General features: G+C 35.6%; 1 protein-coding gene across 1 annotated transcript in view; it reads right to left on the bottom strand.

The window, feature by feature from the left end:
- LOC308625589 (solute carrier organic anion transporter family member 1B3-like) overlaps window positions 1-17971 on the bottom strand; it is a 68401-nt gene that overhangs the window by 23692 nt on the left and 26738 nt on the right. The window contains exons 3-7 of the mRNA XM_081249970.1: window positions 13702-13843; window positions 10520-10652; window positions 3581-3702; window positions 2394-2540; window positions 2105-2203 (exon numbers count right to left, since the gene is read on the bottom strand). Of these exons, the coding sequence (XP_081106096.1) occupies window positions 2105-2203; window positions 2394-2540; window positions 3581-3702; window positions 10520-10652; window positions 13702-13843 (643 nt within the window). The remainder of the gene's footprint in view (window positions 1-2104; window positions 2204-2393; window positions 2541-3580; window positions 3703-10519; window positions 10653-13701; window positions 13844-17971) is intronic.

The raw sequence follows: 17971 nt of genomic DNA, 5'->3' as shown, positions 1-17971 counted from the left end.
TGTTGTCATTGCCTGAGCCTGTGTGAACTTGGTGGCTTTTCTGGTGACATGACAACAGCGGCCACCATTGAACAATTGAAGCCTGCAAACTATTTAAGGGCCATTTATGGAAAGCATGATACTCATTGTCTGAAAACTTCTATTGGCACCATCTCCTGAGGTCAAGAAAGCACTAGCAATGAAATTTACAGCACTTCACAAGAAATTCTCAGAGCGATTAGTGGGGGTTTTTCCCCCTAGAACCTGCATTTCCAACTCCCAGAGAGCACAGAGGATGATAATGGTGAAGATATACATATAATGAAAATCTGAGTTTAAAATTTAGACTCTAAATTTTAGGGATAATATAACCATTTTATTTCAATAATATTTCCCTTTAAAGCTGTGTGAGTGCCATGTATGTGCTATACCTAAACAAGTATAAATGAGCTGTTTCAGTAAATATAAAGTTTCAGTATATATTTAAATTTATAAATATAAACATTCTAATAAGAAAGCATCACACACACACACCATAGATGTTTGAAGCACAATAATGGTGTTGTTACGCTTTGATCTATAAGAAAACTCTTTAACGTGAGAAAACATTGACTTGATATATAGAAATAAATTATTAATTCTGTTTACTGAAGTGTTTTTCAAATATACACAGCTCTGAGTTTAAAATTGATTTACATATTCATATTATTCCATAATCAGCAACTCTGACAGACTGCAGAAATGATTGATAAAATCAGTGACTCCATCTACATGCTAAGTACTTATTCATCATCCATCAGAAATGTCATTTTGATAACATTTTTTGTGTTCTATCCCTGGTGTACACATAGGAACTAGAGGTCATAACCTGGCTAGACACAGCCTGCCAAAGTGTTTTCTTTTGTTCACACATTGTTTTAAAAATTGAAAATTTCCACATGAAAATCTGGATTTCAGGATTTTCTTGAAAACCAATCAGAAGATTTTGTCAATGCTGGATCCAAATTTCTTCATGAAAAGAATAGGTTGAGGCTGAGCAATATATGCACTTTCAGGTGTGTGCAGAGGGCAGTTCACTACCACCAATTCTTCCAAGTTTAACCACCACACCGAACACTCTTTATTCACTTATGTTATCTCGTTGGCTCCTTTGGCATTGGAGTTTGCCAAAATGTACTTCACAATACATTTACATCATACCCATAACTGAATAAGAGAAGATATAATAAGGTCTAGAAGTTCAGTGCTAGAAATGGGATCACCATGGACCTAAATACTGTGAGCAGTGATTTCTAACTATAGAAAAGAGGTTACAAATCTATCACTCTAAAGACTTTAACCATTTATTATTGGTTGCTTAGTGATAAAAACAAGGATGAACCTGGAAATGATCGAGTAGAAACACTTGGAATGTGAACCTACTGTAATTCACACATCCAAAATAGAAGACATAACACATTCCATCAGGTCCACATTTTAGCTTTATATTAAAATACTTTCAGATTGTGGTTATTGTTGGTCTGCTGTGATGTCTACTCTATGTAGTCCTGGTGAAATAGAAAATCAGATTTGTTTATTTCTAAACACTAATTACTTATCATATGTTAAGACAGACATCATACTGTTATGTTCTAAAAGAGATGGAAGATCAGTGGCACAAATATTTATGGCTTATTGTGACAAGGGCTACAATTAAGGCATGCTCTTGGTGATTAATAGGGACACAACTTGGGGCCAGTAGGAGGTGGTGAAGTAAGGCATCTCTGAAGAGGAGCCACATATTGGAAAAGACTTTAAGAACTATGCAAATAGAGACGGGAGAAAGGGTAAATGTGGGGAAGTGACATTAGTAGGCACATTGAGAGACCTGCAATTAGTTTGCAATTATTTTGGGTGAAGTAATCTTAAGTTTGTTAAATTTTCTTATTTTGTGCTTAGTTGTAAAAGTCTGATGTAGATAGGCACTGAATTTTATTTTTATTCTATTTATTAACACATTACCTATTTGTAACTTTTGACAATTAGTCAGCAAAGGGCCACTGAAAGAGTGAATTCAGTTATTTGAAAGAATGGTGTCATGTACTTGAAAAGCATTATCATGTTACCTTGTTCTGCTTGTACTTACTCAGATCTACGTATCCAATATCCACATACATTTTAGAAAACAGAGATACGAGTAAAAAGCCAATGATTGGACCAATCATTGTTACTGCAAACAAATTACCTAAAAATATTACAAAACATTTTTATCAAATTCCAATAATACATGGTTCTTATTCAATTTTTTAAAGTAATACAATACAATATATTTCTCTAAATAATTTTTTAAGTAAAAGAATAAGTTTAGGAGCACTGTTATTTCAAGGTACACCCAGGGAAAGTAACCATAAAATCGAATATTTTCTGTACATTACCTAAATAAAAAGAAGAATGTCCTTCTTTAGCAAAATCATCGATGTAAGAAATCCCCAAGGGTGTTATGGGCGTTTCCCCAATTCCACGAAGCATATTACCCAATAGAATATATATCCACATATGTGACCCAGATTCCTTTTCCCAACCTACGTAGACAAGAGAGTGTTTTATCTTAAACATTAATTTTAGCATTCCTGTTGAAAAGTCAACTAACTTAACCCTTTAATTATTCCATTTAATTTATTTTGCTTTTTTTCTAATTATAAAATGATTTATAGTGACATTACAAAAGTTGACAATACAGAAAAGCACAAAGAAAACAAGTAAAACTTATCTGCCATCCCTCCCCACACAGAGTACCACTTCTAATGTTTGTTTATATCTTTCACATTTTTAGTGAATATAAAAATATGCATAATATTCTTTATGTTCTCATATCAGGATTTTAATGACTGCATAATAGTGTGCTGAATAAGTTTCATCATTTAATCAATTTTTTCTATGTACTCACACAATATTTCTAATTTTTCATTCTGTTAAACAGGGATGCCATGGCTATAATGATAAATAAATCCTTCTGCACATTCCTGATTATTTCCTTAAGATAAAGCAATAAAAGTAGAATTTCTGATTTAAGCAGATGTGCATATTTTTGTTCTTTACCAAATTGAAAATTAACCTCCAAAAGAGAAATTTATACACTCCCCATAATACATAAAATGTGTCTTTATCCTCTACCTCATTTCTTTTTATTTTTAATCTTTCCTATCTAGTAGGTAGGAAAATCTTTAACTAGTACTATAATTTATAATTAAAACTTATGATTTGTGTTATAATAGGTAAAAAATCTTTAATTGGTGTAATAATTTGAATTTTTCTTAAAGAGTAAAATTATTTTAACATATTTATACCACTTCCTCCTCTTTGTATTAATTGCATATATTCTTTGCCAATTTCATATCAAAATATTCCTCTTATTACTTCTAGAAGGTCTTTATATATAATATATATTGACACTATGATTTTTGCCTTACATACATAAGATGCAAATGTTTTTCCTATTTGTCTTTTAAATCAATTTTGCTAATGGATATTGCAATCATTTTTTAACGATGTAATTAAATTGTTAAATTTTAGAATATTTATTAGTGACACTAATATTCACTAGTGCCAGTTCAATTCTTACCTTTTCCCACTATCTCCAGTGATGTTCTATTGAGTAACAAATTTTGATTAATCAAACAAGCTGATAAGCTTGATGTTGAATTCTCTGATGGATTAATAGTGGTGTCTTTAGAATACCTGTAACTGTAAGAACGTCACTATATTTACTGAGCATTTTCACTTTTCCCAGAAATACAGAGGAATTTTCCCCTTTATTTGCACCATTCTCTTCTCCAAATTATCAGGGTACTCTGTCAGTTTCCCAGCTTATATTTTAGGAGTGGTGATGGGTAACAGTGAAATGGGAGTGTTCACTAAGAAATATCATGCAATACTCCCCAGGCAAGGTGGAGTACCATGTTGCTCTCATCCTAGCAGTGCTTATATTCTGGGCAACATATGAAATATCTTGGTTTCATGCTCTTAAAAAACTGCTAACTGTATTTATCAATCTTTTGAATTATCTTCAAAGATGGTTACAATCTAAAATTTCAAAATCAGTTTATAATCACACACAGTCATATGCCTGACTCTTCAAAACTTAGTTTAAAAAGTTCTAATCCATTTCAATTTGATAAGGAAGCACTTAATAGGAACAATAGAACGGACCTAGAATAGGGGCAAATGCTGATATTTAAAAATACATGAATGGACCGAAAGGTATTAAGCTTAGTAAAATAAGTCAGGCAGAGAAAGGCAAATACTGTATATTTTCACTGACATGTGGAATCTAAAAAAAAAAAAAAAAAAACAAATATAACGAAACAGAAACAGACTCACAAGTACGGAGAACAAACTAGTGGTTACCAGTGAGAAGAGGAGTGGGGGAAGGGGGGAATATAGGGTAAGGGCGGTTAAGAGGTACGAACTACTAGATGTAAAATAAGGAAGGAGACCTTCAAGATGGCAGAGGAGTAAGATGTGGAGATCAACTTCCTCCCAACAGATACATCAAAAATACAACGACATGTGGAACAACTCCTACAGAACACCTACTGAACAATGGCAGAAGACTTCACACCTCCCAAAAGGCAAGAAACTCCCCCATGTACCTGGGTAGGACAAAAGAAAAAAGAAAACACAGAGACAAAAGAATAAGGACAGGACATGCACCTCTGGGAAAGACCTGTGAAGGAGGAAAAGTTTCCACACACTATGAAGCCCCTTCACTGGCAGAGACGCAGGGTGGGAGAGAAGCTTCGGAGCCATGGAAGAGAGCACAGCAACAAGTGTGCAGAAGGAAAAGCTGAGAGATTCCCGCACAGAGGATCGTTGCCGGCCAGCACTCACCAGCCTGAGAGGCTTGTCTGCTCACCCACCAGAGCAGGTGGGGGCTGGGAGCTGAGGCTCGGGCTTCGGAGGTCGTATCCCAGGGCGAGGAATGGGGTTGGCTGCGTGAACACAGCCTGAATGGGGCTAGTGTGCCACACCTAGCCAGGAGGGAGTCCGGGAAAATGTCTGGAGCTGCCTAAGATGCAAGAGACTATTGTTTCAGGGTGCACGAGGAGAGGGGATTCAGAGCACTGCCTAAATGAGCTCCAGAGATGGGCGCGAGCCGGAGCTAACAGCGTGGACCCCAGAGACGGGCATGAGATGCTAAGGCTGCTGCTGCAGCCACCAAGAAGCCTGTGTGCAAGCACTGGTCACTATCCACACCTCCCCTCCAGGGAGCCTGTGTAGCCCTCCACTGCCAGGGTCCTGTGATCCAGGGACAACTTCCCCGGGAGAACACACGGCGCCTCAGGCTGTTGCAACGTCATGTCAGCCTCTGCCGCTGAAGGCTTGCCCAGCATTGCGTACCCCTCCTCCCATGGCCTGAGTAGCCAGAGCCCCCGAATCAGCTGCTCCTTTAACCCTGTCCTGTCTGGGCGGGAATAAACGCCCTCAGGCAATCTACACGCAGAGGCGGAGCCAAATCTAAAGCTGAACCCCAGGAGCTGTGCCAACGAAGAAGAGAAAGGGAAGACTCTCCCAGCAGCCTCAGGAGCAATGGATTAAATCTCCACAATCAACTTGATGTACCTGCATCTGTGGAATACTGGAATAGACAATGAATCATCCCAAAATTGAGGCAGTGGACTTTGGGATCAACTGTACACTTGGGGTTTGCTTTCTGCATCCAATTTGTTCCTGGTTTTATGTTTATCTTAGTTTAGTATTTAGAGTTTATTATCATTGGTAGATTTGTTTATTGATCTGGTTGCTCTCTTCCTCCTTTTTTTTATATATAGATATATATTTTTTTCCTTTTTCTCTTTTTGTGAGTGTGTATGTGTATGCTTTGTATGATATTGTCTGTATAGCTTTGCTTTTACCATTTGTCATGGGTTCTGTTGGTCCGTTTATTTTGTGGGGTTTTTTTTAGTATAGTTTTTAGTGCTTGCTATAACTGGTGGATTTGGTTTTTAGTTTGGTTGCTCTCTTCATTCTCTTTTTTATTTTTCTCATTTTTAATTACTTTTAATCTTTTTAATTTTTAATAATTATTTTTATTTTAATGTTTATTTTAATTTCTTTCTTTCTTTCTTTCTTTCTTTCTTTCTTTCTTTCTTTCATTCATTCTTTCTATCTTTCTCTCTCTCTTTTCTTCTGAGCTGGGTGGCTGACAGGGTCTTGGTGCTCCGGCCGGGTGTCAGGCCTGTGCCTCTGAGGTGGGAGAGCTGAGTTCAGGACCTTCGTCCACCAGAGACCTCCTGGCTGCACATAATATCAAATGGCGAAAGCTCTCTCAGAGATCTCCAACTCAACGCTAAGACCCAGCTCCACTCAATGATGAGCAAGCTACAGTGCTGGACACCCTATGCCAAACAACTAGCAAGACAGGAACAAAACCCCACCCATTAGCAGAGAGGCTGCCTAAAATCATAATAAGGTCACACACATTGCAAAACACACCACCAAACCTGGTCTTGCCCACCAGGAAGACAAGATCCAGCCTCATACACCAGAACACAGGCACTAGTCCCCTCCACCAAGAAACCTACACAATCCACTGAACCAACCTTAGCCACCTTAGGCACCAAAAACAACGAGAACTACAAACCTGTAGCCTGCGAAAAGGAGACCCCAAGCACAGTAAGTTAAGCAAAATGAGAAGACAGAGAAACACACAACAGATGCGGGAGCAAGGTAAAACCCCACCAGACCAAACAAATGAAGAGGAAATATGTGGTCTACCTGAAAAAGAATTCAGAGTAATGATAGTAAAGATGATCCAAAATCTTGGAAATAAAATGGAGAAAATACAAGAAACATTTAACAAGGACTTAGAAGAACTAAAGAGCAAACAAACAATGATGAACAACACAATAAATGAAATTAAAAATTCTCTAGAAGGAATCAATAGCAGAATAATTGAGGCAGAAGAACGGATAAGTGACCTGGAAGATAAAATAGTGGAAATAACTACTGCAGAGTACAATAAAGAGAAAAGAATGAAAGGAAATGAGGACAGTTTTAGAGACTTCTGGGACAATATTAAACGCACCAACATTTGAATAATAGGGGTCCTGGAAGAAGAAGAGAAAAAGAAAGTGACTCAGAAAATATTTGAAGAGATTATAGTTGAAAACTTCCTTAATATGGGAAAGGAAATAGCCGATCAAGTCCAGGAGGTGCAGGGTTCCATACAGGATAAATCCAGGGGGAAACATGCCAAGACACATATTAATCAAACTATCAAAAATTAAATACAAAGAAAAAATTAAAAGCAGCGAGGGAAAAACAACAAATAACATATAAGGGAATCCCCATAAGTTTAACAGCTGAACTTTCAGCAGAAATTCTGCAAGCCAGAAGGAAGTGGCAAGACATATTTAAACTGATGAAAGAGAAAACAACCAAGATTACTCTACCAAGCAAGGATTTCATTCAGATTTGACAGAGATATTAAAACCTTTACAGAGAAGCAAAAGCTAAGAGAATTCAGCACCACCAAACCAGCTTTAAAACAAATGCTAAAGGAATTTATCTAAGTAGGAAACACAAGAAAAGGAAAAGACCTACAATAACAAAGCCAAAACAATTAAGAAAATGGTAATAGGAACAAACATATTGATAATTACCTTAAATGTAAATGGATTAAATGCTCCAACCAAAAGATATAGACTGACTGAATGGATACAAAAACAAGACCCGTATATATGCTGTCTACAAGAGACCCACTTCAGACCCAGGGACACATACAGACTAAAAGTGAGGGGATGGAAAAAGATATTCCATGCAAATGGAAACCAAAAGAAAGCTGGAGTAGCAATTCTCATATCAGAGAAAATAGACTTTAAAATAAAGACTGTTACAAGAGACAAAGAATGACACTACATAATGATCAAGGGATCGATCCAAGAAGAAGATGTAACAACTGTAAATATTTATGCACCCAACATAGGAGCACCTCAATACATAGGGCAAATACTAACAGCCATAAATGGGGAAATCAAAGCAACACAAACATAGTAGGGGACTTTAACACCCCACTTTCACCAATGGACAGACCATCCAAAATAGAAACAAATAAGGAAACATAAGCTTTACATGATACATTAAACAAGGTGGACTTAATTGATATTTATAGGACATTCCATCCAAAAAGAGCAGATTACACTTTCTTCTCAAGTGCTCATGGAACATTCTCCAGGATAGATCATATCTTGGGTCACAAATTAAGCCTTGATAAATTTAAGAAACTTGAAATCATATCAAGTATTTTTTCCAACCACAATGCTATGAGACTAGATATCAATTACAGGAAAAAATCTGTAAAAAATACAAACACACGGAGGCTAAACAATACACTACTTAATAACAAAGAGGTCACTGAAGAAATCAAAGAGGAAATCAAAAAATACCTAAAAACAAATGACAATAAAAACAAATGACAATGAAAACACAATGACCCAAAACCTATGGAATGCATCAAGAGCAGTTCTAAGAAGGAAGTTTATAGCAATACAATCCTACCTTAAGAAACAAGAAACATCTCAAATACACAACCTAACCTTACACCTAAAGCAATTAGAGGAAGAAGAACAACAAAACCCCAAAGTTAGCAGAAGGAAAGAAATCATAAAGATCAGATCACAAATAAATGAAAAAGAAATGAAGGAAACAATAGCAAAGATCAATAAAACTAAAAGCTGGTTCTTTGAGAAGATAAACAAAATTGATAAACCATTAACCAGACTCATCAAGTAAAAAATGGAGAAGACTCAAATCAATACCCATGGAGATACCTACGAGGTGGTTGGTTATATAGATCTTGAGTATAAGATAAACTCACTGTGTACAGTGATAGTGGCATTTAATGCATGTACTCCACACAAATCATGTAGAATGAAAAGTGAAGAAGATTGAAGAGGGAGCTTAGGCAATACTGACCTTATGGTGTCAATAGCAGAAGGAAAAGATGGGCATGATGGAGAAGCCAAAAGGAGGAAATAAATCAAGAGAGAGTAAGGTGACGAAAATAATAAGGAATAGCACCAGGAAGAAGAAAGAACTTATGAGGGTCAAATAGAGTAATTAACATAGTAACCAAAAGGCATGGCTGTTGGCATTGATAATGAGTAAATAATTGATATCTTTAGCAGAAACTGCTCATTGGCTCTCAATATCCATTCTTCTCTCCTTCTATGGTAACAGAACCTGGGATCTTTAGCTGGGAAGGGGACACCTGAAGTAAAGTCTATTTATCCCAATGACTTTCTATCTGAATGTGAGGTGTAACAAAGTTCTGGCTAATGTGAAGTCGGTAGAAGGGTTATGTTTCTGAAAATATTTCTTAAGTCTCAGCCTGTGTGCATTCTGTTTCTTCTTATTCTTCGTCCCTTCTATCCTGTTGCAAGGAACAACATTGCCACAATTTAGACCGTGAAGTCAAGGCCAGTCAAGGTCTGGGTTGGCTGCAATTTTTTATATAAAAAATAAGCTCTTATCTTATTTAAGCAATCACTATTTTTGGTTTTCTGTCATTAGTATCTGACTCTAATTAAAACTACACAGTGACTTAGGAAGAAGTCTCAGTGGAGATGGTAGTGGGAAAACCCATACTGCAGTGAGTTGAGTGGTGAAGTTGTAAGCAGCTTTTGGAAGGAAAGAGGTTTCTGCAGGAGGCCCTTTTGTCCTGTCACTTTAGCAAAACTACATTGTAACTAACATTTAAATCAGGCGCCCCATACTCTACTCATCACCAACCCAAGCACACCTTTCAAATCTTTTGATCACACAATACCTTGCCTAATCTGTTAGTTCTTTCTGTAGATCAAAGAAGTAGAAATGAAGAATGAGTAATTAACAGATGACCAGATCTCTTCCCTAGCTCTCCCTTCAGTAATCTCATGAACAAACTATGTGAACAAGATAGCATCTAAAGAAAAATCACAAAAAGTCAACAAGCCTACACACAGTGGGGGATGGTGATGAGTTTGACCCTCTTTCTCAATGATTAACTGACATTACTTCCCTTTTCCCTTTAAAAACTTTTATAGCCAAACAGAATCATGGGAGTTGGTTTGGGGGGACATGAGTCCACCTTCTCCCCAGATTGTTGGCATTCTGATTAAAATCAACTTGCCTTTCTACCAACAATTGCCTCTCAGGCATTGATTTTCGAGTGGTGAGCAGCTGGACCTGAGTTTGGTAACAAAGACTTATTAAATATTATCAGAATCTTGTAGGCAAAGACATGAAATACATATCATACTAAAAAGTCACAAAAAGCTTATTTATTTTCTGTGAAACTACTCATTTATTGCTATTCATATTTTGATATCAATGAGAGTCATGGTAGATAAAACAATTTAATTATTACATAGAAAATATACTCCATTTCTACACATACTTAGTGGATATTCTTCTTAGTGGATATTCTTATCAAAAGGGGACTGCTTATTTAAAAGGAAAAAAATAAAATTCTACCATTAATTTACAAGGAAATGATCATTGATGGCATAGAGCCACTTACTATCCCATGAAGAAATGAGGTAAAGCAGTCAAAATACTTCCAACTCCCATAACGAAGCAACCAATTCCGATTAGTTTTGGTCTGTGTAATTTGGCTCCAAAGTAACTCACAAATACAATCACAAGCAGATTTCCTAGAAAGAAAACAAAATTATTTTGATATGATTGATTATAGCAAACAGTGACTGAGTCCAATTGTGTGTCTAGTAGAATGGAAGGCCACAGAATGGATACAAATAGAGCATAAGACATTGCACCATTCCTCAAAGATCGGGTAATTTTTTTTAAAAATAGACTCTGCCTTTATTTATTTATTCATTCATTCATTTATTATTTACTTATTTATTTATTTTGGCTGTGTTGGGTCTTTGTTGCTGTGTGCAGGCTTTCTCTAGTTGCGGCGAGCTCGGGCTACTCTGTTGTGATGTGCAGCCTTCTCCTTGTGGTGGCTTCTCTTGTTGTGGAGCAAGGACTCTAAGCATGTGGGCTTCAGTAGTTGCAGCACATGAGCTCTGTAGTTGTGGCACGTGAGATCAGTACTTGAGGCATGTGGGCTCAGTAGTTTTGGCTCATGGGCTGAGTTGCTCTGTGGCATGTGGGATCTTCCCAGACCAGGGATCGAACCCGTGTCCCCTGCATTGGCAGGTGGATTCTTAACCACTGCACCACTGGGGAAGTCCCAGGTAATTTAATTAAGATGAAACTCACTTACCTTAAGCCACTCACTATAAAGTCGTATGGTGTTAATAATAAGCAGAATTGACTTTAGATAAGAACTAAAGTACTTGAATTACTTGGCGATATTAGTGAAGCAAAATTTTAGGAAGAATTTGGAGTTGAAAGGGTTGTACTGGAATGGAGAAAAATGGACAAAAATACCTGAGGGAAGGTATTTATTCATGCATTTTTCATTCACTCCTAGAAATCTTTAATTTCTTATTAAGTACTTGTCATGGGGTTAGAAGCCATAAATAGATGAAAAGAATAAACAGTGCATGGTATCTGCTCTAAAAGAACTTACCTACCAATGACAAAAATAGATAAATGGACAGAAGTACTCTTAGACCACAGAAAGGGGAAGCTTAAATTAATTAGAGGTTTCAGGAAAGTTTCCTGGAGGAGAGGTCACTTGAGATTTAATGTTAGCTATAAGTTATTTAGATTCAAAAGGGGAAGAAGACCAGTCTAAGTGGAGGGGGTCATGACCAATTCCAGTCCATCTGGAGCTACAAGTATAATAACGAACAGACAACAACGAAGAATTACTGAACGTTTGATGGAAAAAAATAACATGAAGTAAAAGCACCAAACAACCAGCAGATAAAGTAACCCATGAAGAAAACAGTTAAATGAGGAAACTAAGAAGAGAAGACACTTTGAAAAAATCCAGTTAGTATCTCTAGAGGTACAAAGGTATGTTGCATTCATAAAATAAGAACTAGCAGACTAAAAATAATAAGAGAACAATAAAATATTGTTGCAAATTTAAAATACTCTACAGAAATGTATATATTGGGACCTGATACAATAAGATGAAAGATGGCATCAGCAAAGACTGATGGAGTTTCAAGAAAAAAAAAGGTCAAATTTTAGAAAGAAAAACTTGAAGTGAAAAAATAGCCAGAAAATTTAATATTCATATATGTTTCAGAAGAATATAGAGGGGAAGGAACAAATTTAAATATAGAAAATAAATTTCCTGAGGTAAAGGAGGCTTAAGACATCAGATTAAAATTTATACACTTCTCCAGCATAAATAATGTAAAAGAGACCGTCCTAGGTATATGTTGTTAAAATTTTTGAAATTCAGGCATAAAGAAGAGGTCCTATCACTGCATGACAATGATACTGGTAATGATTTCTTATGTATAATATTGTGTTATAACACAGTAGATAAATGTTTTAAATGTTCTGAGAAAAAAAGATTCTGAAGTTTTAATTTCATACTCAAATTATCAGTTGACTATGTTAGTAAAATAAATACATTTTCCAACATGCAAGGGCTCAGAAAATATGTCTTATGTTCAATTATTTCTGGAAAAAAAAACGACTTGAAGATATACTCCAGAAAAACTAAAGATGAGACTTGAAGTCATAAGATTCAAGAAATAGTGTTAAGAAGGAAACCAGTAAAACTGATAACCATGTCCAAATAATTGCTTTGAAATAGCTACAAAGTTTAACAAAGATAATAAGAATCAATTCCTCAATATAAAGAGATATACAATGAGTTAGAATTTAAAGCTAATCACAGTCTAATACTAAAGTTCTAGATGGTTTCATTAAATCTAGAAGGTGGAAAAGTGAAGGATATGTATGGTGTAATAACCTCTGAATCATGAAAAGGCAGAATTCATGACCAAAAGATAGATGGGTCTTCCTTTACACAATTATTTTTTAAACATTCAATAAACAAGTATATTTTTTAAAAGGCTAAAAGATAAAGAGCAAACTTGTAAAAAAATGTGTAATCTATACAACAGACATAATTTTTGAATCCCTTCAAATCATTAAAAAGTGGGGGGAAAAGGAAACTGGGCAGAGGTAATCAGCGACCAGTTCATAAAATAAGAGAAAAGAATGTTAAATAATTATATAAAACCTCACTATTATTGGAGAAATCCAAATTAAAATGAAGACAACAAAACAATATACTCAATGTTCTAAAAACAAAAAAGACTTTTAACCCCAAATTTTATACGCATTTCAACAGTAGACCCTAACAAAGATTGCTTCAAAATTGTTCTCCTCTCCTCAAATCATCAGAATCATAATCCTCTCTCCAACTTTTTTTTGCACGAGGGCATCTTGAGAAAGAGAAGTTTTAGCCCTGCAAAATATTAGTTTGCAGGCAATGAGTCTGTGTAAGATCAGGGTCTTTTAACCTCTGCACTTTTGACATTCTGGACTAGGTAATTCTTTGTTTTGGAGGCTGTCTTGTGCATTGTGGGATGTTTCAAGGCATCCCTGGCCTCTACCACCAGATGCCAGTGGCATTCCCTAATCCTCAGAGATGACAACCAAAAATATCTCCAGATATTGCCAAATTGCCCCTGGGCAGGGGGTGGGGATGGGGGCAATTTACCCCTGGTTAAGGATCAGTGGTGTAGAACATATGTGAACACTTTTATACCTCTGCAAATCTCGTTACTAAGTAATAATCAAAACAGAAACAAAAATTACCCATTTCAAAGCTTCCATCAATTAAGCCAACAGTAGAAGATGATATGTCAAATCTCCTTTCTATTTGAGTGATGGAACTTTTCATAATGATTGCACTTAGTGACTTAGAAATAAAGCTAAGTGACAGGGCTGCCAAGAACATCTAAGAAAAAGCAGAAGGAAAGGGAAAAATAATTAATCATAAGATCACATAATGCTTATATATGCGTAGAATTAAAATAGCTTTTCTTCTTTACTTAGTAATATTTTTATCATAAAAAGCATACTCACCTTTCTTCTATTCCAGATGGTACTTCTAAGTCCTTTTAACATTAACATCACTGTACCAATAAAGCACAATTTTCTTTTTTCCTTTCTTTTTAAAACCAATTTAGTTAGTTACTCCAACCGTGCTGCATGGTATGTGGGATCTTAGTCCTCAACCAGGGATGGAACCTGCACCCCCTGCATTGGGAGCACGGAGCCTTAACCACTGGACCGCCAGGGAAGTCCCTCATTTTCTAACTTGGTTACAACATCAGATTATTAGAGCAGGACAGTCAAAGTTGTTATTTTTTAATTAATGTCATTAGCTGATTTCTAAGAAGCTAGATAATGATGTGAGATGGCCAGGATGACAAGCTATTCTTTAGTCCCAAATGAACAGCAAAGGCGAGCTGTGAGGGGAGTAGCTAGACATTCTCAAAGGTAGTATTTCCAGGAAGTCAGCTGAAAAAAATTTCATTTATAAAACCTCGCTAATATTGGAGAAAACCAAATTAAAATGAAGACAACAAAGCAATATAGTCAGTGTTCTAAAAAAAAATAGAAGACTTTCAAGCCCACTGGTTATAGATGTTTTATTTTCAATTTGATTTTAACAAAATTTATTTATTCATCTTTCTTACAACCCACATTTATATCCATAAGTAAATTCCTTTTACATCCAGTATTATTACCCAGAGTCACAGGATCATCATAAGATTCAGCGATACCACTTCTGGGTATATATCCAAAGGACTTTAAAAAAGGATCTCAAAGAGATATTTGCACATCCATGTTTATCACAGCGTTACTCAAAATATCCAGGAGGTAGAAGCAATCCAAATGTCCATCAACAGATGAATGGATGAGGAAACTATGGTATATACATATAATGGAATATTATGCAGCCTTAAAAGGAAGGAAATCCTATCACATGCTACAACATAGCTGAGCCTCAAAAACATTATGCTTAGTGAAATAAACCAGTCACAAAAGGACAAATATTGTATGATTCCACCCATATGAAGTATATAAAGGAGTCAAAATCATAGAAGCAGAAAATAAAAATTCAGTTCCTCAAAACTGAAAGAAGACAAGAGAGAGTATTAGTATTTAGTAAGTATAGAATTTCAGTGTTGCAGGATGAAAAAGTCTAGAGATTTGTTGTATGACAATATGAATATACCTAATACCACTGAACTGTACTTTCAAAAATTGGTTAAGATGATAAATTTAACATTATATGTTTTACCACAATAAAAAATGCATTTTCCCATTGGAAAAAATATGGGTGGTCTTTTGCTAAGAGAAGTAACATGTCCCACTGGATATGTTCAAAGTGTTACTGGCTGAAGGATAGTGGTACATTACTACATAATTTCATTTTTTTCCCATAACTTCACTGTGTTGTTGTCCCCTGACCTGTGAAGTTTTATACAGATGTAGAACTTCTTGGTAAACCTTCCCTCCTCCATTCCTCTCCCCACCTTTTACTTAAAGTTCTGTTCTTTTATATAAATATAAATAAATAAATAAATAAATCATATATATATATATATATATATATATATATATATATATATATATATATATATATATATATAAACATATATATTATATGTGTGTGTGTGTGTACAGCCATGGGAGAATTTTTTAATTTATTGAGTTTGTTGCCTCCTTTCAAGAGTGGTGAATGAAAATATCTAATATCTAGTGATTCTTGCCTGTCTGCTTTGTTTTACATATGGAAGCTCCCCGTTTCCTTGTCTCTGAATATTCAGTCTTTGTGAAGCCTATCTGGGATGGAGAGGCAGAAATCTTTAGCAGTAGGGTAGTTAAGAGTTAATCTGCATATGGGCATCTCACTTCTTCATGATGTTACCAGCCACTTGAGAGACGGCTGTGCTCCATATGCCCGGGAGGGCATCTGCCCACGCTCACTATCTCCTGCCCAGGGTAGATGTCTCTGCAGTTTGCTGCTTGGACTAAGTGGGGGAGAGTAATTTGATGATCAGGGGAGATGTTAAACAAGGAAAGAAGCATGTTTTCTCTGATTGAGTGGAATACCCTATACAACAACCTGTCGGTGGTCCCTGGGACCTCTCTTGATCCCATTATCAGTGGCTTTTGCCTTTGAAACACGCTTGGAAGCCATGTCCATTTTTTTTCAGGTTTCTTTTTTTGCACTTGTCTTGGGCTGTGATTTCTTTCTTTAGCCTAATTCTTTCGACTTCTTACTTTTTATAAAACTCTCATAACTTTCTGATTTACAGAATGTATCTCTTCTTGTTTTCTAGCACATCTACAAGTTGCCTTTAATACATTTTACATTATTTATTAAAATTGGAGGGGGGAGGAGATGGCTTCAACCTTATTATTCTGTCTGCCGTACTGAGCTGGAAGTCAAGTTCTGCCTTTCCTTCTCTAATAACAAGAAAAAAAATGTTATCAGGCTCTCTATCAAACTCAGATGCCTGACACATAATGAGTAAATATTCAATAAATGTTTTTTGGTTGTTGAATAAATTGTTATTCCCCAAATTTAGGTTATAAATCTGGTACAGAGCTTACATGTAGTGAAACCTCTCATTTCCTAGTTTCCTCAGCTTTTAGATGGAGATAATTACAGTAAAATTGTTATGAAGATTAATTAAAATAATATACATAAAATTTTTGGCACATAGTATTGAGAAATGTCTGTTTTTATTATCACTCTGAGCTATCATCATTCAGCTTTTGGCTGTAAGTTCAGTCAAATAAAAATAGGACTCTGATCATTTAGCCAAACACATTTTTTGTCAGACACTATTTCAGGTGCTGCAGAATCAGTAATGAGCATACTGGCAAAATGATTTATTGATTATTAAAGAAATACTGTGGCAAACTTTTATCTAAATCCTTATCATCAAAACACTAATTGGTAAAATCAAAGAGGAGGGAGTTTCATAAAGTAACAGGACATCTCAGTAAGCAGATACAAGCATAACCAGATGTAAAACCTGTCCTATATAAGAGCAGCTTTCTAAAAGTTCAGAGAAAGATTTTGTAATGTCCATGTCTTCAATCTTAAAAGGAAGATTAGCTCAAGACAAAAGAGAGACTCAATAAAGTCAAAATTCGTACAGTATAATCCTAAATTGGTTTTACAAAGAAGAAAAGGGTAACAGATGCAAACACAATGGATTCCTCCAACAAGCTAGGATTTTAGAAGGATATGAAATGAGTTAATATAGACAGATTTATAAATGTGCTTTCTTTTACTCTAACTATAACCCTGAGAGATGGGCATTTTTAACTATGTTCCTAATGTGAGGCTGAAGTTCAGAGAAAGAATGATATGATGATTTTCTCAGAACATAAAAAATTAAATAATAATAAAACTGAAATCTGCAATGAAATATATTAAAAGACCAAAGCACAAGGATCGAGAATTTAAGATTGAGAGATTTCAAAACAGAGATACTAATGTTCACAATCATCAAATAGATTTTAAAATATCACAGGCAGAAAGACACAGCTAGCATTGAGATAAGAGGTAAAGTCTATATTTACCTGCAGTCGTGGCAGGTCAGTCCTTTGTTTATGATGGCAAGAGTCTTAGAATTAAGGTCAGAAGACATTTCCAAGTTTCTACATTGCCATATATACAGCCATGATGAACTCAGTTAACTCACAGGAACCTCAAACAAATTTACTCAGCAAACATTTATTGAGCAACTACAATATGGCAGTTCCTCCACTAAACCTTGGAGTTGAGACAGGCACAGAGTAAGAAGGGAAATAAAAACAATTAAGATGTAATAAATGCCCCCAAAGAACTAATGTTTCCCTGGGCCAATAAACAATTAATGCCAGTATAATAATGTAATGAGTACTGTAATTGCTATACAGTTTTAAATTTATGAGTACACAGAAAAAAGTGATTAATTCTGTCTACACAGATCAAAGTTTCTATAGACGTGCTAACATTTAAACTAAGTCTTTAGGGGTTAATAGAAGCTTAGAAACTGAAGAAGAAATAAACATT

This window comes from Mesoplodon bidens (assembly GCF_964165515.1).
Source record: "Mesoplodon bidens genome assembly, chromosome: 11".
NCBI classification, from domain to species: domain Eukaryota; kingdom Metazoa; phylum Chordata; class Mammalia; order Artiodactyla; family Ziphiidae; genus Mesoplodon; species Mesoplodon bidens.
The sequence above is the reverse complement of the archived record's forward strand: the minus strand, read 5'-3'. Positions and strand labels throughout refer to the sequence as shown.